Below are 25,371 nucleotides of genomic sequence, written 5' to 3'. Positions count from 1 at the left end.
ACTCAGTTGTGACATGACGCTGCTTGTATATCAAGACATCGCTTGTTCATCAAGTCGCAATTTATTAATTATTAATAATATTAAAACATTTGCTTGTCTTGAGAAACACTCTCAGACCAAGTTACTCTCAATCCTAGGTTTTACTGTAATTTATATTGGTTGTGCTACACTGATGATGTTATACTGATTTTGGTTTGGAGAGTCACAGGTGGACACACTCTGATAGGTGTTGGCAGCAATTACAATAGGCCTCAATTTAAGGCTACAGTTTGCACAGAATTTTTGCATAGTTTTTTCAATATTGCACTTATTATATATTGTTTCAAATGGATATACTATGTGATGATGATTAAGATGATGTGGACATTTATTTACATTTATTATATACTGTTCTGAAGGAACCAGCGGAAAGGGGAGCACACAGTGAAGAACATACCATTTAACACACTGTTAGACAGTATTGGAGGCCATAGTTCTGCAAGGGAATGGAGATTGGAGTGGCCACTTGCTGGAAAGGTCAATGCAAGGATATGATCACACTACCACTTAGTTGCCACTACCAATGCACTTCTAAGATGCAGCTGCATTACAGTACAGTGCAGCAGGAAAAACATGTGTGCTGCATTGTGCTGTATTCTAACATGAACAGGCCCATATTATTCTTCTACCGGGTGGCACTATATTAACAACAAGGTTTCTTTAAAGTGGATTTCCACCCATTTTTGTGACTTTAGATCTATGTAATCCCCTTTAAAACCACTTTTACCAATGGAAAGTTTTTTTTTTTGTTGTTGCTAGTAAATACCTTATTTTCTGCTTTATTTATCCTCTTCTCACTTCCGGGTCCGGTCGGCGATTACGTCATTCGGCGATTCGCAGTGTGTGCTGGGATGTATTTCAGTGCATGAAATCTCGCAGTATTACACAGGAGATGAGCAGTACTGTTTGCTCTTCCCCGCCTCTGCCCCGCCTCCGCCCCACCTCCTCTCAGTGACTGTATGTATGTATTGTATTGAGGCCATGCTTCCGCCCCGCCTCCGCCCCGCCTCCTCTGAGTGAGCGAGGACTGAAAGCAATATATCCTCACTGAGCTCACTGAGAGGAGGCGGGGTGGAGGCGGGGCGGAAGCACGGCCTCAATACAATACATACATACAGCTCACTGAGAGGAGGTGGGGCGGAGGCGGGGCAGAGAATGCAGTACAGCTCATCTCCTGTGTAATACTGCGATATTTCATGCACTGAAATACATCCCAGCACACACTGCGAATCGCCGAATGACGTAATCGCCGACCGGACCCGGAAGTGAGAAGAGGATAAATAAAGCAGAAAAAAAGGTATTTACTAGCAACAACAAAAAAAAAAAAACTTTCCATTGGTAAAAGTTGTTTTAAAGGGGATTACATACATCTATGTAATCCAATTTATTAAAAATGGGTGGAACTCCACTTTAATACTGTTATCATTAAAAAAGGCTTCTGCCCAAGCTGAGGGGTAGGCACAAGAGGCAGCCACATTGTGGGGGCTTAGAACCTTCAACTAATGCTGCTGATCTAGTTCACCAACCATGGCTAGGGGGTGCACTTTGGCCTTTTTGCCTTGGGTGGTAAAGGACTTTGTCCTGTCTAAGTCTAAATCTCTTTAAGGTCCTCCTTGAGCTCACAAATCTCTCCTTTTCACTCTTGCTTCCAATTGTTTGGAATGGGCAGTGCATGTTAGTTGCGGGTATGCGCACCGCTCTGTGCACACTACAAGTCCCATCATTCACAGACCATCTCAGACGCGAGCAGGAGAGGGTGGCTACATTCCTACACACAGTGGGACTATGGAGAACGAATGTAGCCACCAATTGGAAGTCAGATCACAGCAGCAAAAAAATTAATATGGAGGAGGCTGAGAGGAGCAATAGAGGAGACTCTTCTGTGTTATGAATATATTCTTGAATTTCATTTTTGTTTAAATCAGAGTTTAGTGTCACTTTAAGGCCTTTCTAAATTTTATATGGATACACACTGAGTAGTATAGTAAATGATTCAGTTCTTTATTGTAGTCCTTATTTACACGGCAAGTAACCATTCACACACATCATACATAGCTGTCCCCTCTTCATTTACTCTTTTGGTTTCTTCTTGTGGAGTCGTGCCTGTAGTTCTTGCATCATCCCAGGGTGGGCCCCTCCAAACCTGTTCATAGAAAGAGGGGAGAACAAAGTCAGGTGAGCAATGTGTTTGTAACTTCTTGGGTCTCCTAGCCTCTATATCTCAGCTTCACAAGTTTAGCTTCTGAATTGTACTCTACTGTCCCTCTGTTCTTACCACTCCTTATCACTCTGTGTTAAGCTTTGCGATTATTTAATTCTGACCTCCAGCCTTTCCTTCAGTCTTGCACGTTTGTACAGACTCCTCTCCTGGACTGATAGTGCTTACCCTGATTTCACTGCACACTGTGAGCTTTTCACAATGTGCATCACAAGCTGCAGCAAGTCAGCTAGAACCTTCAACATTTCCTGATGGGAGAACATCCAGTATCACCTAGACATTTCCTTCCCAGCCTTACTGTCTCTGGCCTCCCCTTTCAATATTTGGATTTTAGTTCTTTTAAAAATGGAGGCTCAGCATTACATATGGGCCTTATCTATGCCCGAAAAGCCTGCCTAGGAACGCCCACTCCTGAAGACATCACCCCCATAGTCCTTAGGCATTGAAGGGATTGTAAAGTCTCAGTATTTTTTCTAATAAAATAACAAACATGTCATACTTACCTACCCTGTGCATTTGGTTTTTCACAGAGCAGCTCGGATCCTCCTCTTCTCAGGTCCCTCTTCTGTGATCCTGGCTCCTCCCTCCTGTTGAGTGCCCCCACAACAAGCAGCTTGCTATGGGACACCCGAGCTGGGCTGCAGCTCGGTGTATCCATTCAGAAACGGAGCTTTGGTTCGGCCCCGCCCCCTCTCTCTCTCTAGCCTGATTGGCTAACTGAGTTTGATTGAGAGCAGTGGGAGCCAATGGCGGGAGAGTCCCGATGGCCGAGGCACTCATGAACATCGCTGGATAGAGAGGGGGCTCAGATAAGTATTAGGGGGGCTGGGAGGGGGCTGCTGCACACAGAAGGCTTTTTATCTTAATGCATAGAGTGTAGTAGTAGTAGTATAGTAGTAAACCGCACCTTTAAAAAAATAAAACCCTACAAGACAATGGCATAATGTGCTAGTATGCAACGCACAATATGAAATACTTAGCTTAAAACGAAGCCCTCCAGCAGCGCGCTGTCACCGCTGACAGAGCTTCGTTCTTCATGGGTCTCGCGGGAGACCGCGGCACAGAGCTCTGAAGGGATGGTAGAGGTATGTGACGTCACCAGCTGCATGTAGTGTGAATATCTCTTGAACAGTGCAGGTTTAGGAGATATTCACTGTACCTACAGGTAAGGCTCACCTGTAGGTACAAGTGAAAAAAAGACTTTACTACCACTTTAACCTTTAACTAAAATATCAGTTTTGGATACTTGGCCCTTTAAATAAACCGTGCTGTACACAGAGTCAGCAAAACTTTCTTTCAATAGTCACAGTTAGAATCGTTGTCAATAAACTTCTTATTTATTCAGCCATAGAAGGTGTTGTTCAGTGTGTGTGTGGGGGAAGTTTTCTGCTATGGCTTATATTCCTGGTTATTTAAAAAAAAAACATACTGAACAGCAATGAGAATTAATAAGGAGAAAGTGGATTAAAGAATAAGAAGAGGGGCGCGTCTGTCTTTAACAAAAATAATTCCTTTTTTGACCCTATTAGGGTTTCCCCAATGGAGTTAAATTAAGGGAGAAGCTGAGGGAGTTTCACACTCATCATTATGATTGGAGAAGTTTTCTTTTTCATTGTTTGTCACTAGAAAGGTGAAATCAGCGCTTGCAGCAATTTGGTTACTTGCCACTCACTATATATTTAGCAGACATATTTGAAAATGACATAGTCAGTCTACTTTCACAGTGGTAACTGAATGTATACAAAGTTCAGAAATGTCTCACAGTTGTGGTACAGTAATGGGGTCTCAATGTGCCCATTATTGAGGGATCAGTAGGTTCCCATTATTGTACCACCAAATTTGAGAGAGCAGCTATTGAAGTGGAACAGTGTTAAATATTTCTTTGTCTATTCTTATATACACCATTAGGATTGAACAGTCACTGGGAAAGCAGAATAAGCCCAGTGTTTTAGCAAAAAGTGGTCCAGCAGATTTAAAGCCCAACTTCAGGAAATCCAAAAATCTACCTTGCAGAGGGACTGCACCTGCACTTCAAGGGTTAACTGCTTATTTATTCTAGGAGAGAGTAAAGGCAATTATACTCACCTTCCCCTATGCTCCTGGAGTGGACTGTCCATCAATGTTATCACGTCCAGTGCAGGGCTCTGGACCCTGCTTGAAGACGTCAGGACCTTAGACCGATGGATCATGGTGTTCAGCTCCGGGATAGTCAGATGACTACACCATGCTGGCTCCATGTTTCCAGGAACATGGAATTATGATAAGAAAATCCAAGGTGGCACTATCCTGTTGCAGGTTAGTGATGGGACTGTAAAGTGGTATCTCCATTTTTTACAATAGAATGGACATATATGAAAGGAGGACAAGCTAGCTTTCATTAAAGTTCCAGTCTTGGGTACTTTTTGCTCCTATTTAGAGAATAACAATATTTAATACATAATTTGGGGACAAATTTCCCTCCTCTCTCCCTCCCCTATTTAACTCCTACTACAGACATTGGGTGTTCCAGCTACCTTGTGCACTAGCTAATGCTGTTCCTGGCAAGAGATGTTTTTTCATTGTGGCCTATACAGAAAAGCCATATATGCACAATATACACTGTTTAAAAAAAAATAAAGGTACACTTTTTAATCAGAGTATAGCATCAAATCAGGTAAACTCCTGGGATATTGATCTGGTCAGTTAAGTAGCAGAGGATGTTGTTAATTTGCTTCAACTGCTTTGGTGCTCTAGATGGGCAACAATGAAACAACCACCAAAACAGGAATAGTTTTACAGGTGGATGCCGCTGACATTTGTTTTGCCACTCATCTTTTCTGACTGTTTTTCACTAGTTTTGCATTTGGCTAAGGTCAGTGTCACCACTGGCAGCATGAGACTGGACCCTAAAGAGATTGCACAGGCAGTCCAACTCCTCCAGGATGGCACATTAATCTGTGCCATTGCCAGAAGGTTTGCTGTGTCTCCCAGCACAGTCTCAAGAGCATGGAGGAGATTCCAGGAGACAGGCAGTTACTCTAGGAGAGCTGGACAGGGCTGTGGAAGGTCCTTAACCCATCAGCAGGACCCGTATCTGCTCCTTTGTGCAAGGAGGAACAGGATGAGCACTGCCAGAGCCCTACAGAATCACCTCCAGCAGGCCACCGGTGTAAATGTCTCTGACCAAACAATCAGAAACAGACTTCATGAGGGTGGCATGAGGGCCCGACGCCCTCTAGTGAGCCCTGTGCTCACTGCCCGGCACTGTGGGGCTCGATTGTCATTTGCCATTGAACAACAGAATTGGCAGGTCCGCCACTGGCGTCCTGTGCTTTTCACAGATGAGAGCAGGTTCACCCTGAGCACATGTGACAGACATGAAAGGATTTGGAGAAGCCGTGGAGAACCTTATGCTGCCTGTAATATTGTTCCGCATGACCGGTTTGGTCAGTGATGATCTAGGGGAGGCATATCCTTGGAGACCTCTACTGGCTAGACAATGGCACCCTGGCTGCCATTAGGTATAAGGATGAAATCCCTGAAACCATTGTCAGACCCTACGGTGATGCAGTGGGTCCTGGGTTCCTCCTGGTGCACAACAATGCCTAGCCTCATGTGGCGAGAGTCTGCATCCAGTTCCTGAAGGAATGGATACCATTCAATGACCCCCACGCTCGCTTGACTTAAATCCTCTGGAACATTATGTTTTGGTCCATCCGACGCCGCCAGGTTGCACTCCAGTCTGTTCAGGAACTCAGTGATGCCCTGGTCCAGATCTGGGAGGAAATACCCCAAGACACCATCCGTCATCTCATTAGGAGCATGCCCCGACGTTGTCAGGTATGCAAACACGCGGCGGCAATACAAACCACTGAGTATCATCTGAGTTGCTGCAATGAAATTTGAGCAAAAAGGACTACAGTACCCTGCTGCATCATTTTTACACTTTGATTTTCGGGGTGTCTTTGAATTCAGCCCTCTGTAGGTTGATCGTTTTCATTTCTATCAAACGATGTGGCATGCTTTCCTTCCTAACACATTACCCAGTTCATATCAGTATAGATATCCAGCATGATATTTTGCCCCATTGAGTTCTGATGTGTTTTAAAAGTGTTCCTTTAATTTTTTTGAGCAGTGTATAACAGCCCAGGGGCTAAGAAAACAGGGCCCCCAAAGCTAATGTAGGCAGCAGTCCATGAAGAATGTTGCTGGCTGGTTTGAGATCTGCAGTAGAGGGTATAGATGTCATGAGTGGGTGAGGGAGGACACTAAGTCCAAAATTTCTATGAAAGTATTTATATCCTTTGTATAACCACCTTTGTCAAATATTTAATGGCGGAAAGTAGCAATACCAAATTTTAACCAACAGATGTCACTGTTGTTATAATTTTTTTTAGTTCAGGGTGAATTGCAGTAAATATATTATAATGTTATGGCCACTTAAAGGTACATTCACCAAGGATTTGCTGTTATATTCACCAGGCAATCTTGTACATCTCTTTTTTGGTAAGCCTTTGTAAAGCCCCCCTCCCCTTTCCCCCGACCCTTCAACATTGAAGGGGCTACAGAGGCTTTGCCCCTTTCCATAGGGCCTGGTTATCTGAAGAAGGGAGGACACTTGTTTTTATTTTGTAAAAAAATGTGGTATTGCTACTTTCCATCATGAAATATATAACAAAGGCGGTTGTACAAGAAATACTATTACATGATTGTTAGGCTAAGTGTCCTACCTCACCTAAAATATAAGAACTAAACTTATGTTATATGCATAGGTTTAGCACTCTCCAAAAGCTGATGTCGGACACTAGGGGGATGATGGTGTCACTCCCTCTGTCAAGAGATTGGCAGCTAGACCCAAGCAATGTCACATGGGAGGAGGTTACATGCTCCCCTACCCTTGGAAGCATGTAGAAAGGAGCAGAAGGGGAGTGCTGGCAATGTTTAAGTGGGTCAAAGATGAACACATCTTCACTTAGCTCCGGATAGCTAAGGTGACAGTAGCTCTTTGAAATAGGACTTCAGATAAACCCTGCAGGGACTGGTTTAAAGTGGAAAGAGAAGTGGGCGGCTGTGAGGGCCAATAAATTTTTTGACAGCAACACTGGTTAATCTATTGGAAATTGGAGCAAAAAAGTAACTGAAGCCCATATGACCCAATTTAATATGAAACCTGATTGGATGGTCAAATTTTTATAAATGAGGCACTTTTCTTTCTTCTAACCACTAAAAACCAGTGACACAAAACCATTAAGCTATACAGTGACTGACAGTCAGTAGACTTACTACCCTTTGATAGCCTTGTTTTTATGCTTACCCAGCATGCTTTAGGAACCCCTTCTTTGGCTTGATCAGTTCCTCTGAGGCCTTCTTCTCCTCTCTAGATTCCTCTTCAGGATGTGATGGCGTAGGAGCTGGGGTCATATGTACAGGAACTCCCGGGAATAATGCCACTCCCATTCTTATTGGTGCAGTCACAGGCAATGGCGGCTCAATAGGCTGCTCCTTAGATGTCACTGGTTGCTTCCCCTTGGAACGACGAACGGAGGACTTTCTGCGTAACACTGGCTCTGAGATGGTACCCTCGTCCATGGGTTCCTCAGCAGGGTGCGATGATTCAGGAGTTAGGGCCACAGCTGGTGAAATTATGGGTATACCCCCCAAAAAATGTGGCGTGATCACTGGTGGTGATGGCTCAACTGGCTCATCTTCAAATGCCACTGTATGCTGCCCCTGTTGTTGATGAATTGAGGAATGTCTCTTTAATATGTTCTCTGAAATGGTACTGTTATCCCTGGGTTCTTCGGTGGGGTGTGGTGACTCAGCAGATGGGATTGATGGCAACGATGGTTCCCCCTGAAATGTCACTGGACGTGGCCCCTTTCGACGAATAGTGGACTTTCTACGTAATAAAGGCTCTGAGGTGTTACTCGTCTCTGTAGCTTCTTCAGTGGGATTTGATGACTCAGGAGCTGGTGGCTCGCCCATATTTAGTGGTGGGAGTGCTGATGAACCAGCAAGCTCTTCCTGAGACGTCGCTGGATGCTGCCCCCGTCGACGAATAGAGGACTTTCTACGTAATAACGGCTCTGAGGCGTTACTCATCTCTGTAGCTTCCTCAGTGGAATAAAATGATTCTGGAGCTGGTTGTACTCCTATATTTAGTGGTGGGATTGCTGATGGATCTGCCAGCTCTTCCTGAAACATCACTGGACGCTGACCTGGGCGTCGGCGAACTGAGGTCTTTCTGAGGAGGTGAATGCGGCTTTTCTGTGCACTTACATCCAGGATGCTGTGAAAGGGCTAAGCAGAGAAATTACTTCATGAGAGACCAGTTAACAATATCTTGAATATTTAATAATAAATAAATCATCAAGTGTTTAAATATAACTGTAGGAGAGGAAAATGCAGAACAATACAACCTGTGCACTGTGCTATGGTACATACCCCAAACTACTACTTTTTCGATACTGCATAGAACTGTATAAAAGCCATTATTGCCCTACTTTATACTAGAGCTTTTGGTTCGCCATTATCATGGGTTCAAGGTGGCTCTTGGAAACCTGACAAACTGCAGAGGAGGGATTAGGGCAGTTAGGAAACTGTAATTTAAATCTAATTGCTAGCTCTTCTGGTAATCAACCCACTTGTTGTTTTTTTAATTATTGGAGGCTCTTTTGTCTTTTATTTTATTTTGTGGTTTATTTGAGGTCAGAAGTCCAGTTTGCCCTCCCATCCACAGCCAACTTTTATTTATTTATTTTTGCTGCACGGCTTCACTTTTAGACCCTGTTCACACTGGGGCGACCTGTCAGGCGACCTGGTCGCCTGACAGGTCGCCGTAGGTCGCCTGCCATAGAGAAGCTGTGGACCCGTTCTAATAGGAGCGACACAAGTCGCTCCGACTTAGAAAAAGGGTCCGGAACTTCTTTGGGGCGACCTGGAGCGACCTGCATTGACTTCAATGATATGAAGTCCGTGCCGGCCGCTCCGAGGTTGCGGTGTGAGCTGCGCAAGTAGCGTCGCCCCAGTGTGAACGGGGTCTTAAAAGAAAAACAGGATATTTGGGGTTTTTCTGTGAAAATGTTACTGTTCTGTAAGATCCCATACAGCTGTAAGGCATTCTCCAAGCATTTGTGTATTTTCAATTTTTCCCCGAAATGAAAGACCAATTGGGCAATGCTATGGGGGACATACATTGGTACATGTCCCCCATGACATTGCACATCTTTTTTATGCTATTTGTTTTAAACAATAGTTTGCCTATTATCCCTAAAAAGAGCTAAAATATAACAAGATTTGGCCCCATAGATTTTCTTGGGATTTGCCTCTTAGTTCTGGTTCATCAAACTTTGAACAAAATTAGCCAAAACCCTTGGCAAAACCAACCCAGGGAGATTTGCCCAACAATACTATATACCAGTAGGGTTGGAATATTTAGCAAACAGAAGCTTCTACTTGTCTAAGATCAATGTTCACAAAGCTCACCACTTTGATGTCTAAATCATCCTCCTCAGCTGGTTCATTTGACATTCCCGTTTCATCAACTAGAGTTTGCTCTTGACCTCTGGTGATGTCCCCATGATCTGATGTCTGTATTATTGGTAGATATTCCTCCTTGATGCTGTGTTCTCCGTTTTCATGCTCAACTTTATTCAAGTAGATTGTGGTGGTTTCTTCATTAGTGGATGATTGCACTTTATTTATGTCCACCTGGAGATGACCTGTTTGTGCTAGAGGCTTGATATCTATCTCTGGTCCACAAAGCTCATTGGTTAAAGAAATTTCACTATCTGCTGAATGTGTGATGTCCACATCCACAGATTCTTCTAATACATTTGTGTAAATTACCATAGTTCCTAATAGAGAGTCTTGTTGGTTGGCGTCTCCCTCAACTTGACTGGGTTCATGAATTAATCTAAGTTTTTCCATAGATATGACCTTTTGTTCATTTTCCACCTGTTCTTCCACAGTGGAGGTCTCTAAACGGATACATTCTTCAGCTGCATCCACAGTGTTACCCAAAGTTAGATGGGATGCTTTTTCATCTTCTTCTACCTTCACATCTGACTCTATGAGTTTGCCAGAAGATGAAACGTTTGCAGTCTTAATATTGCAATCTGCTGTAATCACAGAATGAATTTCTAACAAAAGATCTTTGGCTGTCTCATTATTTGTGTCTGAAGTAGATCTCCAGTTTATATCTTTGTTCTCAGTGGGACCTTCTAAAAGTGATCCAGAAGGACTATCAAGATCCTTGCTAATTTCTGAAGCTTGCTCTTCAGCATAAGCACTTGACTGGTCTTCAGAAGAAACCGTTACTTTTATGTTTAAATCATCCACTATTTCAGGAAACCTACGTTCTGTGTGATCTGGGCTAAGCATACACTGAATTTCCGACATGAGATCGAGTTCTTTGGGAGATTTAGGGACGTTTTCAACCTCAAAATCTGATAATTCTGTGACTTCTAAGACACTATCCAAATTAGGTGCTGTAATATGTGAAGCATACAATTCACTCTCCGTTTTTTGTGAGTCTAAGGTGGCATTGGTTCCCTCTGATGACACACTGATGCTTTGGTCTAATAGATTTGAGTAAATGGTAGAGTTAATTTCTGATAATAGGTCTAACTCTTTTTCATGACATTGAAAGATTTTTTCAAATTGGTTTTCCTGTTCGGCAGTAGTGTCTAGGACAATAATGTGATCTGTGCTAGCGTTCTGAGCCACTGCATTGGTGGCCTGATGAGAAAATCCTTTATCTTCATAACTTTCTTTAAGGAGTTTTTTATTATCTTGCTCAAGTTGAGGTTCATATTCCTCAATGTCTTTAATATATGCCTTGTTTGTATCATTTGAAAAATCATGCTTTTCTTCTGTGTGATCTCTATCTTCATCTGTTACAGAAGCATTGTTTTTTAACACAAACTGCTCTTCAACCATAAACTGTTCATTAGGTAAAAATTCTACTTCCATGGGAGCAATGTTGGCCTTACTATCCTCTTCTTGTAATTTGCTAGTTTCCATCTGAAAATCCTCCCAGATGTATTTATCGTTTTGCTTCTCAGTTGTATGTGTTTGCAAGTCCTCTATTTCACAGGTGGGCATTTTACTGTCGGATTTGTTCTCTGTTTTTAGACTTACTTCTTTAAAGAAATCTCTGTGTTCTTCAGATAATCTGTCTTCTTGCAACTGGTCATTGATGGATCTCTCTACTAGATAAGCTTCATCTGTAACCACAAACTGCTCTTCAGTTAAAAATGCAACTTCTGTGTGGCTACCCTTGAACTTGCCATCTTCTTCTTGTGATGCGTTGCTCTCTGGCTGGAAATCTTCATGTGTGTAGTCATTATCATTCTTCTCAGCTGAGTGTTCTTGTATTTCACAGGTAGTAGTTTCATTGTGGGATTCACTTTCTGCTTTAAAATGTGTATCTTTAATGATCCCACTCAATTCTTCTGATATTAGACTCTCCCTTAGGATATCATCAGCAATGGATGTACATAACTTCACCATTGATGCACTTTGTTCTGTTTCATCAAGTTCTTTATCATTTATTTCATCACTTTCTTTGGAAATTGTTCGGAGTAATCCATCTTCTTGCAGTTGGTCAGTGCTGGACCCTTCTATCTGAGAATCTTCATTGGGGACCTCAAATTGCGTCTCAGCTACAAGCTGTTCTTTGGTTATTTTTTCTGCTTCTGAGCAAACAGTATTGACTTCACTGTCATTTCCTTGTGATTTGCTGGTCTCTGTCAATGAAAACTCAAATATGTGGTCATCATTGTTCTCCCCAGCTATGTATTTGTGTAGTTCCTCCACTTCACATGTGGATGTTCCCATGTAGGATTTACTCTCTTGTTGTAAAACTGCTTCTGTAAGGACCTCTGTGTGATCTTCAGATCTTATAATGTCTCTTATCTGGACATCCTCAGAAAAGGATGTAAGTATTTCATTCTCTAATGCACTCAACTCTGTTTCATTCAATTCTTTAGGCCATAATTTATCACTGTCTCTGGAAACTGGTTCACTGAATTCTTCTGACACTAGATCTTCTCTCATCAAGTTATCTTCAACAATTAATGGACATATCTCAACCATTGATGTGCTTTGCTCGGATTCATACAGTTCTTGGTGTCTTACTTTATCAATGTCTCTGGAAACTGGTTCTTTGAGTAATCCTTCTTTTTGCAACTGATCATTGCTGGATCCCTCTGCTGGACAAGGTTCACCCGTGACCACAAACTGCTCTCCAGTTAGAAATTCTACTTCTAAGTGGCTATCCTCTACTTGTGATTCACTGGCATCTTGCTGGATATCTTTGTGTGTATAGTCAGAATTTTGCTTGACAGCCATGTGGTCCTGTACCTCGCAGGTAGTTGATTCATTAAGAGATTCACTTTCTAATGATAAATTAACATCTTTAGAGGCCCCACTGAATTCTTCTGACACCAGATCTTCTCTCATCAAGTCATCTTCAACAATTAATGGACATATCTCAACCATTGACGTGCTTTGCTCTGATTCATACAGTTCTTGGTGTCTTACTTTATCAATGTCCACCAACTGCTCTTCAGCTGAAAACTGGTCTTCATTTAAAATTCCAACTTCTATGTCACCAGTCCTGACCTGGATATCTTCTTCTTGTGATTCTCTAGCATTTGGCTGGAAATCTTCATGTACGTAGTCATCATTTTGACTTATAGATGTGTGTTCCTGTACTCCATAGGTCATCATTTCTTCAAGGGAATCACTTTCTGCTCTAAAATTCACATTGAATTCTTCTGACACTTGATCCTCTCTTTTTAGGACATCCTCAACAACTGACGTACACATCTCTATTACTGATGTGCTTTGTTGTGTTTCAAGCTGTTCTTTACGGCATACTTCCTCCATGTCTCTGGAAACTTGTTGTTCTTGTAATCTGTCTTCTTGCAACTGGTTGTTGCAGGATACCTCTGTCAAAGAGCCTTCATTATGGACCACCAACTGCTCTTCAGCTACCCACTGCTCTTTATTTAAAAATTCCACTTCTATATGGCTTGTGGCTTTGCTATCTTCTTCTTGTGATCCCTCTGTTGTAGGACCTTCATTTTCAATCACCAATTGCTGCTCAGCTACTAACTTCTCTTCATCTATGTGACCAATTTTGTCTTTGACTTCAGATTCTGATTCCCTGGCATCTAACTGGGAATCTTCACGAGTGTAGTCATTTTGCTTTGCAGATCTGTGTTCTTGTATTTCATAGGTAGATGTTTCATTGAGGGATTCACTTTCTGTTTGAAGTTGTTCATCTTTAATTACCTCACTGCATTCTTCTGGCACCAAACCCTCTGTTATCAGGACATCTTCAACAACTGATGTACATATTTCGACCACTGATATACTTTGCACTGTTTCAAACAGTTGTCTGTGGCTTAATTCATCACTTTCTCTTGAATCTGGTTGTCCAAGTAATCTATCCTCTTGCAATTGGTCACTGGTGCCTAATCCCTCTATTAGAGAAGTTTCATTATCAACCTTAAATTGCTCTTCAGGTACGAAAGGTTCTTCAGTTACATTTTCTTCTTCTAAGTGACCAGTATTGCCTTCACTGTCATCTTCTTGGGATTTCCTGGTCTCTATCAATGAAACCTCATTTCTGTAGTCATTATTTTTCTCTTCAGCTGTGTGGTCTTGCAGTTTCTTTACTTCACAGGTGGATGTGTCACTATGAGATATGCTCTCTTCTTTCAAACCTGCTTCTGTAAAGGATTCTCTGCTTTCTTCTGATACTAGACTATCTCTGAGAACATCATTGACAATGGATGTACATATCTCATTTACTGTTTTGCTTAGTTCTGTTTCATGCAGTATTTCAGGGCTAATTTCATCGCTGTCTCTGAAAACTGTTTTTTCAAGTAATCTGTCTTCTTGTAAATTGTCTTTTGCAGAAGTTTCATTAACTACTTGAAATTTCTCTTGAGCTACAAGCTGTTCTTCAGTTAAATGTTCAACTTCTAAGTGACCAGAGCTGACTTCACTATCATCTCCTTGTGATTTTCTGGTCTTTATTGATGAATCCTCATATATGCAGTTATAATTTTGTTCCTCATTTGTGTACAGTTGCAATTCATCCAGTTCACAGGTTGGTGTTTCACTGTGGGGTTTGCCTTCTGTTATTAAATTCACTTCTCTAAAGACATCTCTTTCTTCTTCTGATTCAAAACTATTTTCTATCAGGAATTCCTCAGCAATGGATGTGAATGTCTCTCCCGTTAATTTGCTTAGCTCTGTTTCTTGCAATTTTTCAAGGCTACCTTTATCACTCTGTCTGGGAACCAGTTGAATGAGTAGACTGTCTTTATGGTACTGGTCATTACTGGACCCCTCTGCTGAACAAATTTTATCTGTTAAAACAAACTGCTCTTTAGTTAAAAATTCCACTTCTGTGTGATCAGTCCGGACCTGGGTATCTTCCTCTTGCGATTCTGTAACATCTGGATGGAAATCTTCATGTACGTAGTCATCATTTTGACTTATAGATGTGTGTTCCTGTACTTCATAGGTCATCATTTCTTCAAGGGAATCACTTTCCGCTCTAAAATTCACATTGAATTCTTCTGACACTTGATCCTCTCTTTTTAGGACATCCTCAACAACTGATGTACACATCTGTATTACTGATGTGCTTTGTTGTGTTTCAAGCGGTTCTTTACGGCATACTTCATCCATGTTTCTGAAAACTAGTTGTTCCTGTAATCTGTCTTCTTGCAACTGGTCATTGCTGGATACTTCTATCAAATAATTTTCTTTATGAACCACCAACTGCTCTTCAGCTGAAAACTGGTCTTCATTTAAAATTCCAACTTCTATGTCACCAGTCCTGACCTGGATATCTTCTTCTTGTGATTCTCTAGCATCTGGCTGGAAATCTTCATGTACGTAGTCATCATTTTGAATTATAGATGTGTTTTTCTGTACTTCATGGCTAATTATTTCTTTGATGGATTCACTTTCTGCTCTAAAATTCACATCTTTTAAGATATCATCATTAAATTCTTCTGACATTTGACCCTCTCCTTTCGGGATATGCTCAACAATTGATGTATACATCTCTATTTTTGATGTGTCTTGTTCTGTTTCAACCAGTTCTTTATGGCATACTTCATCACTGTCTCTGAAAACTAGTTGTTCCTGTAATATGTGTTCTTGCAACTGGTCATTGCTGGATATCTCTATCAAAGCATTTTCTTTATGAACCACCAACTGCTCTTCAGCTGCAAACTGATCTTCATTTAAAATTCCAACTTCTACGTCACCAATCCTGACCTGGATATCTTCTTCCTGTGATTCTTTAGCATTTTCCTGGAAATCTTCATGTACGTAGTCATCATTTTGAATTATAGATGTGTGTCCCTGTACTTCATGGCTAATTATTTCTTTGATGGATTCACTTTCTGCTCTAAAATTCACATCTTTTAAGATATCATTAAATTCTTCTGACACCTGACCCTCTCCTTTCGGGATGTGCTCAACAATTGATGTATCCATCTCTATTACTGATGTGTCTTGTTCTATTTCAACCAGTTCTTTATGGCATACTTCATCACTGTCTCTGAAAACTGGTTGTCCTTGTAATATGTGTTCTTGCAACTGGTCATTGTAGGATACCTCTATCAAAGAATCTTCTTTATGGACTACCAACTGCTCTTCACTTAAAATGTCTTCTTCTATCCTGACCTGAATAACTTCTTCTTGTGATTCTCTAGCATCTGGCTGGAAAGGTTTATGTATGTAGTCATCATTTTGAATATTAGCTGTGTGTTCCTGTACTTCATGGGTCATTATTTCTTTGATGGATTCACTTTCCGCTCTAAAATTAGCATCTTTAAAGATATCATTAAATTCTTCTGGCACTTGATCTTCTTGTTTTAGGATCTCCTCAACAATTGATGTACACATCACCACTACTGATGTGTTTTGCTCTGTTGCAACCAGTTCATTATGGCATACTTCATCACTGTTTCTGAAAACTGGTTGTTCTTGTAAACTGTCTTCTTGCAATTGATCATTGCAGGATATCCCTATCAAAGAATCTTCATTAAGGACCATCAAATGCTCTTCATCTACAAGCTGCTCTTTATTTAAAATTTCTACTTCTGTATGACTATTCTTGACTTTCCTGTCATCTTCTTCTTGTGATTCTCTGGCATCTAACTGGAAATCTTCATATGTGTAGTCATTATTTTGCTGCACAGTTGTGTGTTCCTGTATTTCATAGGTAGTTGTTTTGTTGTGGGGTTCACTTTGAGCTTTAAAATGTGCATCTTTAAATATCTCACTGCTTTCTTCTGGCACTAAACCCTCTCTTATCAGGACATCCTGAACAATTGATGTACGTACCTCATTCAGCGATGCACTTTGATCGGTTTCATATGATTCTTCAGGGCATTCTTCATTACCATCTCTGGGAGCTAGCTGTCTAAATGAATTGCCATCTTGCATCTGTTCAGTGACACGTCCTTCTGTTGGAGAAGCTTCATTACCAGAACCATCCTGCTCTTCAGCTACCCACTGTTGCTCTGTTAAAGGTTCTACCTCTATGTGACCAGTCTTGACTTTGCTATCTTCTTCTTGTGGTTTGCTGGTCTCCGGTGGAAAGCCTTCATGTTTGTAGTCATAACTTTGTTTCTCAGTTATGTGCTCTTGCTGCTCTTCCATTTCATTGGTGGATGTTTCATTATTGTGTTCACTTTCTCCTTCAAAATTTGCATCTCTGAACATCTCTTTGTGTTCTTCTGATGGTAGACCATCTCTTATTTCGACATCTCCCACTATTGGCATACATATTTCATCCACTGATGCGCTTAGTTGCGTTTCATGCAATTTTTCAGGGTATTCATCATAACTGTTTCTGGAAACTGGTTGTCTGAGTAATGTGTCTTCTTCTAACTGAACAATGCTGGATGGCGTTTGCTCTTCAAAAGACTTCAGAGCATCTTTTGCTTCTGATAAAAAGGTTTCTTCTTGAACCTCTTTTCCATCCTGTTCACTTTTGATAACTTTATCAGTTTCCTTTATACTACATTGACCTAAGGTAAGTTCTTTCTCAGCTGATCCAGTCTCTGTAATGTCGCTATGGGCTGAATAATGAATTATGTTTTCAAGTTGTTTGTTATCAGTGTCCTCAGATGGGTAGTCTTCACCAAGGATTGCCTGTTCCAGAAACAGGTCATCAGTCTGCTTTTGCTCATCTGTGAAATCTTTTGGTAAGTCATCATTGTTTGTGTCTGATGTGTCACTTGATTGTCTAATATCATCTATAAATTCTTTCACATATGTGGGGTCGTATTCTAGAAGATTTTTCCTTTCTTCTATTAGGTAATCTACCTGGCTGTTTTCTACCTCTAAGAATGAGTCCTCTTTTCTTGCAGTCTCTTCTGTGCCATCTGGGGGTGCAAGAAATTCCTTTTCTGATTTGTTCACTGTTTCTCGGAAAGCATGTGACTCGTTTTTATTTTCCGTAAAGAGTTCTTTTTGCTCAAGATTTACATTGGTAATGTTAGACGTATCTCGATTTCCAGCAGACTCTTTTTCAACTAAAAGCATTTCCTCACTGGAAGGAATGTGATCCAAATGTTCTTCTGTTGATCTACTATCTGTAGCAATCACAAATAATTCCTCCAGTTTGGAATCCACATGCACATTTTGGTCGGTCGGGGCTCCCAAGGAATCGCATCTCTCATCATGTTCTGCTTGAGCTGGGTGGTCATCATACCACACCGTTCGACCCTCATTTATTTCATTCATCTCTTCTTCCTCACTGGTTGACTGTCCATCATAATGACTATCATGGCTGCAGGTGGTACCTCCAAGATAGTTCCCTTCTCTTTCCTTGCTTGGAGATTGACCCAAGTCTTTTATTATGTATGAACTTTCTAATTGTTCAGGATCTTCTCCTGGTTGCAATTCCCCTTCAAGAATTTCATCACAAACCATCTGAAGTGTATTTCTTGATGCACGTTCTGATTTTTTTTTGAATAAGTCTTCTGTACTTGGAGAAAAATGAACTCTTCGTTTAATCCTTTCTTTTTTGGAAACATTAGGCTGCCTCTCAGATTCCTGAAATTTATGTTTTTCCTCAAGTTTTTCTGTCAGATGCTCTTCTATGCCCTGTACATCTTCGTTGTTGGTAGGTTTTCTAACGTCCTTTGCTGAAACGTCCTTCCATTCTTCCTCAGAATTTCTATTGCTTAGCCCAAGCACCAAAGATTGTGTTTTTATGGTTTCTTCTTCCACATTGATTTGGTTATTTTCACTCTGTTCTAAAAAAAAGGTGCTTTTTGTTAATGATACATCCACAGATGTCAGATCTCCCTCTGTGTATCCTTGGTCTGTAGATAAGTTCGATGCGGGCACTGAACCTGAAGTTTTATCAAGATCTAGGGTTTTAGATACTTTTTGGTCCTCGACTTTTTTAAATAAATCACAGTGCTTTTCTAAGCGGTTGGCTGTCTCCAGTAGGTCTTCCAATGTCTTCCTGCTATCTCCTCCTTGGCTGGAAGAGCTTTCTGTTTCATCCACTGGTGTTACCAGTTTCTTGTTGTTTTCAATCACATCTAAAATGTTATCAACATCAAACTCAAATGTGACTGTAGAATCTATAGTCTCCACCAATACCTGTGCTTCTTGTTCAATAGTTATGTTATATTCTCCACTTTCTGTTGTGGTTTCGATAAGACTTTCTTGTCCAGTAGGGCCCACCAGCTGGTTCTGATCTTCGAATGAAATACTTGTTAAGGTAATTGGCTGAAAGAGACTTTCTTCATATTGACCATGTTGTCCACCTTTATAGACTTTATGCTCTGAGTTCCCCAAAGGCTCATTGTCCTCCAAATTTTCAACCCTACTTGTGGGTTCTTCTTCATACTGGGAAACTTTGATTTCACAGCCAATCAATACTTCTTTTTTCAATTCTAGCAGGTCAGGTGGGTTGACCTGTTCCTGAATAAGGATGCTTTGGACATTGTGGGATATGGCCACTATGTTTTTCGATTCTGTGGACTCTATTACTTTTATTTCATAGCTGTGAGTTGTGACTTCTGCTGTTGTGTGAAGAACAATATCTTCTTCTTCTGTTATTTTGTGCTCCAAGTCCCGTCTTCCTCCAGGATCACTCTTTCCATGTCTCAAATCTGTTTCCTGTGTTGGATACTCCTCATCACCTGTCATGTAAAATTAAATAGTTTAGGTTTGATCAGTTTCTTCAACATGAAAGGAATCTATAGTCTTTCTAAAGGGGTTTAAAATGTATGTCCAGCCAAAGGGTATTTTATTTTTTTTTCCTACATTTTGAATAGAGTTGCCAAAAACTATCTCCAATGTTCCAAGACTTTATAATGTATTTTTTTTCCAGTAAATTAGGCTGTGTGTAAGAGGGGTTTTGTGGTTAGCTAGTTTTGGCACCCAAGCCAAAGGCCCAACCCCTGCTCCAGCCCTGCTAGAACACAATCCCACCTGCTGAGGTCGAGCCCTATGCCATCTTGTGCCCTTCTCCTCGCTATAGGCCTCAGGACATCCCCTGCCACAGACCCTTATATGCACAAAAGGGAATGTCCACACGACTTGGCTTCATTGCACTTTTCTGATTTTGTTCAGGGAATGGCATGACAGTCACATCACTAGGACATATATTCAGGAGTCAATTGGCTTACACAGTCAACCACATAAAATGGACAGTCAGCGATAGTCACGGGTGGAGGCATGCCTCCCAGCTGGGTACACCTCTCTCAGGAACCCTTCAGGGAAACAGCCCTATACTGAGATCTCCAGCCTCGCCAATAAAGCCTTTGCAATCTGCCTTAGCTCCCAACTCAATAAGGGACAGAATGACAACAGCTGGCTCCTCCTATATAAAGGGCCACTTCACCCGGCCTCCTGCTCTGTCCAGGGCCCACATATGCCGGTTACATCCTTACACGTGTGGGGTGTTTTGCTCGCATCCCCCAAAAGAGTGTGTGCTCCTCCCCACCTAGCTTATTTATGGGTGCTGACTCACCCCTGACATAACTATCTTAATAATCATAATAATAAACTTTATTTTATATAGCACCTTTAAAGGTAGCTTCTCAAAGCGCTTTACAAAGAAAACACAAGAAATACAAGTAAAATAAAGGGAAAAAATGGACAATTACATGAAAGCTTGTCTAAAGAAAAACGTCTTTAACAATTTGATTTGAATGAGTTTAGAGAAGATGATTATCTGATGCCTTTTTGAAGTGAATTCCAGAGTTTTGAAGCAAAGCAGCAGAAGGCTCTGTTTCCCATCAAGTGTGGGTGAGTAGGGGGAACACACAGAAGACCAACATTTGAGAATCAGAGGTTACGAGGGAGTGAAGTAAGAAGATAAGAGTTCAGAGAGATAATAGGGTGCCAAGCCATGAAGAGTCATATAGGTGAGCAAGAGGATCCTAAAGTCTATGCAAAACCTGACGGGTAACCAGTGCAAGGACTCCAGGATAGGGGTAATAGGATCACTTGTACCAGACCTAGTCAGGATTCTGGCTGCAGAATTTTGTACATATTGTAGTTGATTAGTAGTGGATTTAGGTACACCAACGAGTAGAGCATTGCAGTAGTCAAGTTGGAGGGCTCTAGCTAAAAGGGTAGCTATCACTTTCTTTTAACTTTTCTCTTAATGGGCTATAATGGGAACAGAGCTTTCTAGTGACCAGCCAGCTAACTACACCTGCGTACATGTATAAGGAAAAATATGACATATGTACCATGTCAGGGACCTGTTTGTAGGCTGAAATCCAAAGCCCTTGGCAAGCCCATGAGCCAAAAAGGACTGATTTATTGCTTGTCTATGAGAAATTACATCAATATATGTTTAACAGTGATATAATAACACAAAAGGGTCATGCCTTGGTCTTAGAAGCTCACCCACATCAATCAATATATATTACATTGATCTTTATCATGGGCAAATTGGCTATATATATATATATATAATATATACACACACAGGAAAACTGGAAAACACCATAAGGCTCTAGCTCCTGTACCCAATGGGAAGTGTTATGATTTTACTGAAGTTGCAGTCTTTACCTGGATGGAACCTGGCGTCTTCATTCTCTTCTGTGATACCGGAGAGCTCTGGGGTTGAGGTTAGCAGGCCTGTCTCCTGGAAGAAGGGGACACCAATGTTACATCAACAATCTTCACGTCACTGTTAAAGGGTCAATCTACTTCATTTTTGGTGTACACAGGCAGATTAAATCGCTCACTGGCTCTTTATGTCTCTCAGGAGTAGGAGGGGGAGATCCAAGGGCAGCCCAACCAAATAGAGAGTATCCTCCTCTACCTCCTCCATTAACATTACATTATAGAGTAACAGTCTCAGGAAACCACGCTAAATGAATTCAGCTAAGGTTCTATATTATGTATATCTGGAAGCAATGTCTTGTATGGTATTATGTTTGCTGCCAACTCTAATAGAGATGTGACCTTTGCGATCCTGGAAGTTCACCCACTGGTGTCAGTAGTTTTTTATTTTTTGGTATTTTAATTGTATTATTTTTTATCATTTTATTTTATTTTTTTACAATGTCACTGACTATGACTCTGTCCATTCAGAAAAGGAAGGAGCTGGTAAATTACATATCTACTGACCCCTTCCTGGTTCTCTAATGTGACACATCCCCTGCAGCAGCCGGCAGGAGAGGGGGGGCAGCACTGTGGGGGGGGGGGGGGGGCAGGGAAGCACACAGGGGCCCTGAGACAGCAGAACACAAGTGAACTGGATAGGAGGAGTGGCGGGGGCAGCATACAGAGGAACCAATCTCCTCCATTCTCCTCCTGCAGCTACAGGAGGAAAAAGGAGGACAGTGATTCCTCTACATGCTGCCCCCGCCGCCCCTCCTATCCAGGTGTACAGGGGAGCTGCACAGGCCCTGGAGCATGGGGCCCGGTTGCAATTGCAACCCCTGTAGTTACGCCCCTGATGCAATTGTAAGGCCCCTTTCACACGGGCGCACCGCCAGACAGAGTCCATTCTGCTCAGCGGGGGATGGATCCGCCGATCCCCGCTGAGCAGGCGGATGACAGCTCCGTCTCCGATCTGTTTGCAGAGACAGAGCTGTCAGATCTCTGCTCTCCTCTATGGGAGGTCGGATGAGAACGGACCGCTTGTCCGTTCTCATCCGATCCCATCCGTAAAGGAGGAGAGCATATTTAAAAGAAGAAAAACTACCACAAGAGGACACAGTTTTAAATTAGAGGGGCAAAGGTTTAAAAGTAATATGAGGAAGTATTACTTTACTGAGAGAGTAGTGGATGCATGGAATAACCTTCCTGCAGAAGTGGTAGCTGCAAATACAGTGAAGGAGTTTAAGCATGCATGGGATAGGCATAAGGCTATCCTTCATATAAGATAGGGCCAGGGACTATTCATAGGATTCAGATATATTGGGCAGACTAGATGGGCCAAATGGTTCTTATCTGCCGACACATTCTATGTTTCTATGATTCGATCCTCCAGACGGATGGAAAATAGGGTTTCCATCCGTCCGGATTTCACGGACAGGATCGGATCAGATAGCAGCGGGTGTCAGCGGAACTATCTCCACTGAGACCCGCTGCCCCATAGGGATGCATGGAGGATCCGATCCGGTCTGCCTGAAAAACTGACAGGCGGATCGGATCGCCCGTGTGAAAGGGGCCTAAATAGATTGCAAATAAATGATGACATATAAAGGTCTTCCTCCGCCAACTTGTGTAACCACCACACAAAATGCCTGCTTACCAGATAAAGAGACCCAAAAGAATCAAACACGCCAGAGGTAAGTAGGTCATAGGTGACCAGTAGACCTCTCCGCTGAGCTCCTTAACCACTCAAGGACTGGGCCTATTTCTAACACTTGCTGTTTACAAGTTAAATCAGTATTTTTTGCTAGAAAACTACTTAGAACCCCCAAACATTATAAACATATATTTATTTATTTTTTTAGCAAAGACTCTGGAGAATAAAATGGCGGTCGTAGCAATATTTTTTGTCACGCGATATTTAAGCAGTGGTCTTTCAAATGCCATTTTTTGGAAAGATTACATTTAACTGCATTTAAAAAAAACTAAACAGTAAAGTTAGCCCATTTTTTTGTATATTGTGAAAGATGATGTCACACCGAGTAAATAGATACCCAACATGTTACGGTTTAAAATTGCGCACACCCGCAGAATGGCGACAAACTACGGTCAATAAAAATCTCCATAAGCGACGCTTTAAAAAATGTTAACGGTTACCAGTTTAGAGTTACAGGGTAGCTCTTTTTTTTAATTATTGCTCTCACTCTGGCGATCACGGCGATACCTCACATGTGTGGTTTGAACAGCGATTTCATTTGCAGGCACGACTTCCGTATACTTTTTCTTTCGTGCGCAAGCTCACGGCGACGGGGGTTGTTAAATTTTTTTTTTTATTATTATTTTTTTTTTTTTTTATTTTAGCACAGGTTTTTTTTTCAAAAAAAAAAAGATCACTTTTTTGATCATCCCTTGTGACAGCAATAGACAGTGACAGGTACTCTTTGTAAGGGATGTCAGGTCCCTTATATAGAAAACAAACTAATAAAGATCACATTTCCATTTCATGGCATTTCTATTAAATCACCAGTAGATGGCAGCACAAAGCACAGAGTTTCAACTGCAAGCAAGGCATGGGGAACAAAAAAAAGAGACCTTTGTTCCTGGGGGGAACAGAATAGCAGTTGCTGTGCTGTCTCTCAGACTGAAAGAGGAAGTAAACCCTCCTCAGGAAGTTGTACCTATAGGTAAGCCTATATTAAGGCTTACCTATAGGTACTGTAAATATCTCCTAAACATGCACCGTTTAGGAGATATTTACCTTTAATGCAGCCAGTGACGTCACTGGCGCATGCGCTCTGAAGGAACGGCAGATCGTGCCGTTCCTTCAGAGCCCCGTGCCGTGACCGTCGGCTCCCGCGCGCGTGCGCGGGAGTGACGTCACCGCGGCTCCGGCCAATCAGATGGCCGGATGCCGCGATCCCGGAAGACGGGCGACTATACATGTCGCCCGTCCTACAGGTAAGCGGACGGCACGGCGGGGGCTCGTTCTAAGGTAAGTATTTCATAATGAGCTAGTATGCGATGCATACTAGCTCATTATGGGTTTCTCTTTCAGGTTGTAAAGAAGAGGAAAAAAAAAATTCTTGGTGTACAACCTCTTGAAGGTCATGCCTTATGTCATTGCAGAAACTTTTCAATAAAAACAAGGACCGGGGGTCTAAAAGACCCCAAACCCCTTCACTGCACTTCAATGTATTCAAAATGCCGAAAACGTCATTTTTGAATACTGTCCCATTTTAAATTCAGCGCCGAGTAACCAGGAAGTGACGTCATGGACGCTGCCTCCGGGTTACGTCATCGGAGACCAGATCAAAGCCGCATCCAGCTTTGATCGGTAGTCCAACCAGCCAGCAGAGGCCCCGGCTGGTTGCTCGGGTCTCCAGGTGGGATGGGCAGCATGAGGGGGGGGGGGGCGTCCCCTCCCACTCACTGGGGTAACGATCGAGCGGCTCCTGAGCCGCATCGGCTGTTACCCCCTGAAAGCCGACTGCCGGCTCTAAAAAATAGTACCGGGATGATGCCTCTAGCTGCAGGCATCACCCCCGAACAACCACTTCTTGCTGACGATGTAGGGCTACGTCGATTTGCGGTAAGTGGTTAAGTCCCAGTTCACACTGGGCCAACTTGTCAGGCGACTTAGCCACCTGACAAGTCGCGCTCCATTCAGTGCAATGGAATCGTTCTAATCGGAGCAACTCAAGTGCTTTGATTTCTATTAGAGAAGTCGTTTGCAAGACCCGCTGAGGTCGCGCTGCACGGGGCGTCTTCAGAGTCGGGCGACTTTGAAGCCGCTCCAGTGTGAACCAAGCCTTAGAGATATTCTGCTTGGCAACAGATTACCCCCATAAATGTAAATGTAGCACCCTACAGGTAGGTGCTATGCAAATGTATAGTGGGCCTTGTCTGCCTAACAGAAGGGCCATGATTTCTTTTAGTCAGGGTGTCATGGTTTCCAGGTGTGCCTACTGAGAGGGGAGTCTCCCCACTGGTTCCTGTGAGAGGCTTCTCAT

The 25,371-nt window shown here is 42.1% G+C and overlaps 2 protein-coding genes across 2 annotated transcripts in view; both read right to left on the bottom strand.

The window, feature by feature from the left end:
* Window positions 1-2,109: 2,109 nt before the first annotated feature.
* Window positions 2,110-25,371, bottom strand: part of LOC309557653 (uncharacterized protein) — a gene marked incomplete at its 3' end in the record, with an annotated part of 39,946 nt that continues 16,684 nt past the window's right edge. The window contains exons 3-6 of the mRNA XM_082260442.1: window positions 21,326-21,401; window positions 16,619-19,440; window positions 7,551-8,536; window positions 2,110-2,182 (exon numbers count right to left, since the gene is read on the bottom strand). Of these exons, the coding sequence (XP_082116568.1) occupies window positions 2,110-2,182; window positions 7,551-8,536; window positions 16,619-19,440; window positions 21,326-21,401 (3,957 nt within the window). The remainder of the gene's footprint in view (window positions 2,183-7,550; window positions 8,537-16,618; window positions 19,441-21,325; window positions 21,402-25,371) is intronic.
* On the bottom strand, window positions 9,671-16,609 carry LOC309557654 (uncharacterized protein; the record flags this gene model as incomplete). The annotated part of the gene is made up of 2 exons (XM_082260443.1): window positions 13,142-16,609; window positions 9,671-12,802 (listed from the first exon to the last, which is right to left on the bottom strand). The coding sequence occupies exons 1-2, from the start codon at window positions 16,325-16,327 to the stop codon at window positions 9,671-9,673; spliced, it is 6,318 nt and encodes a 2,105-aa protein (XP_082116569.1). The 5' UTR covers window positions 16,328-16,609.

Source organism: Pelophylax lessonae (genome assembly GCF_965119305.1).
Source record: "Pelophylax lessonae genome assembly, chromosome: 6".
Lineage (NCBI taxonomy): Eukaryota > Metazoa > Chordata > Amphibia > Anura > Ranidae > Pelophylax > Pelophylax lessonae.
Note: the sequence above shows the minus strand (reverse complement) of the source record. Positions and strands in the feature narration are given on the sequence as shown.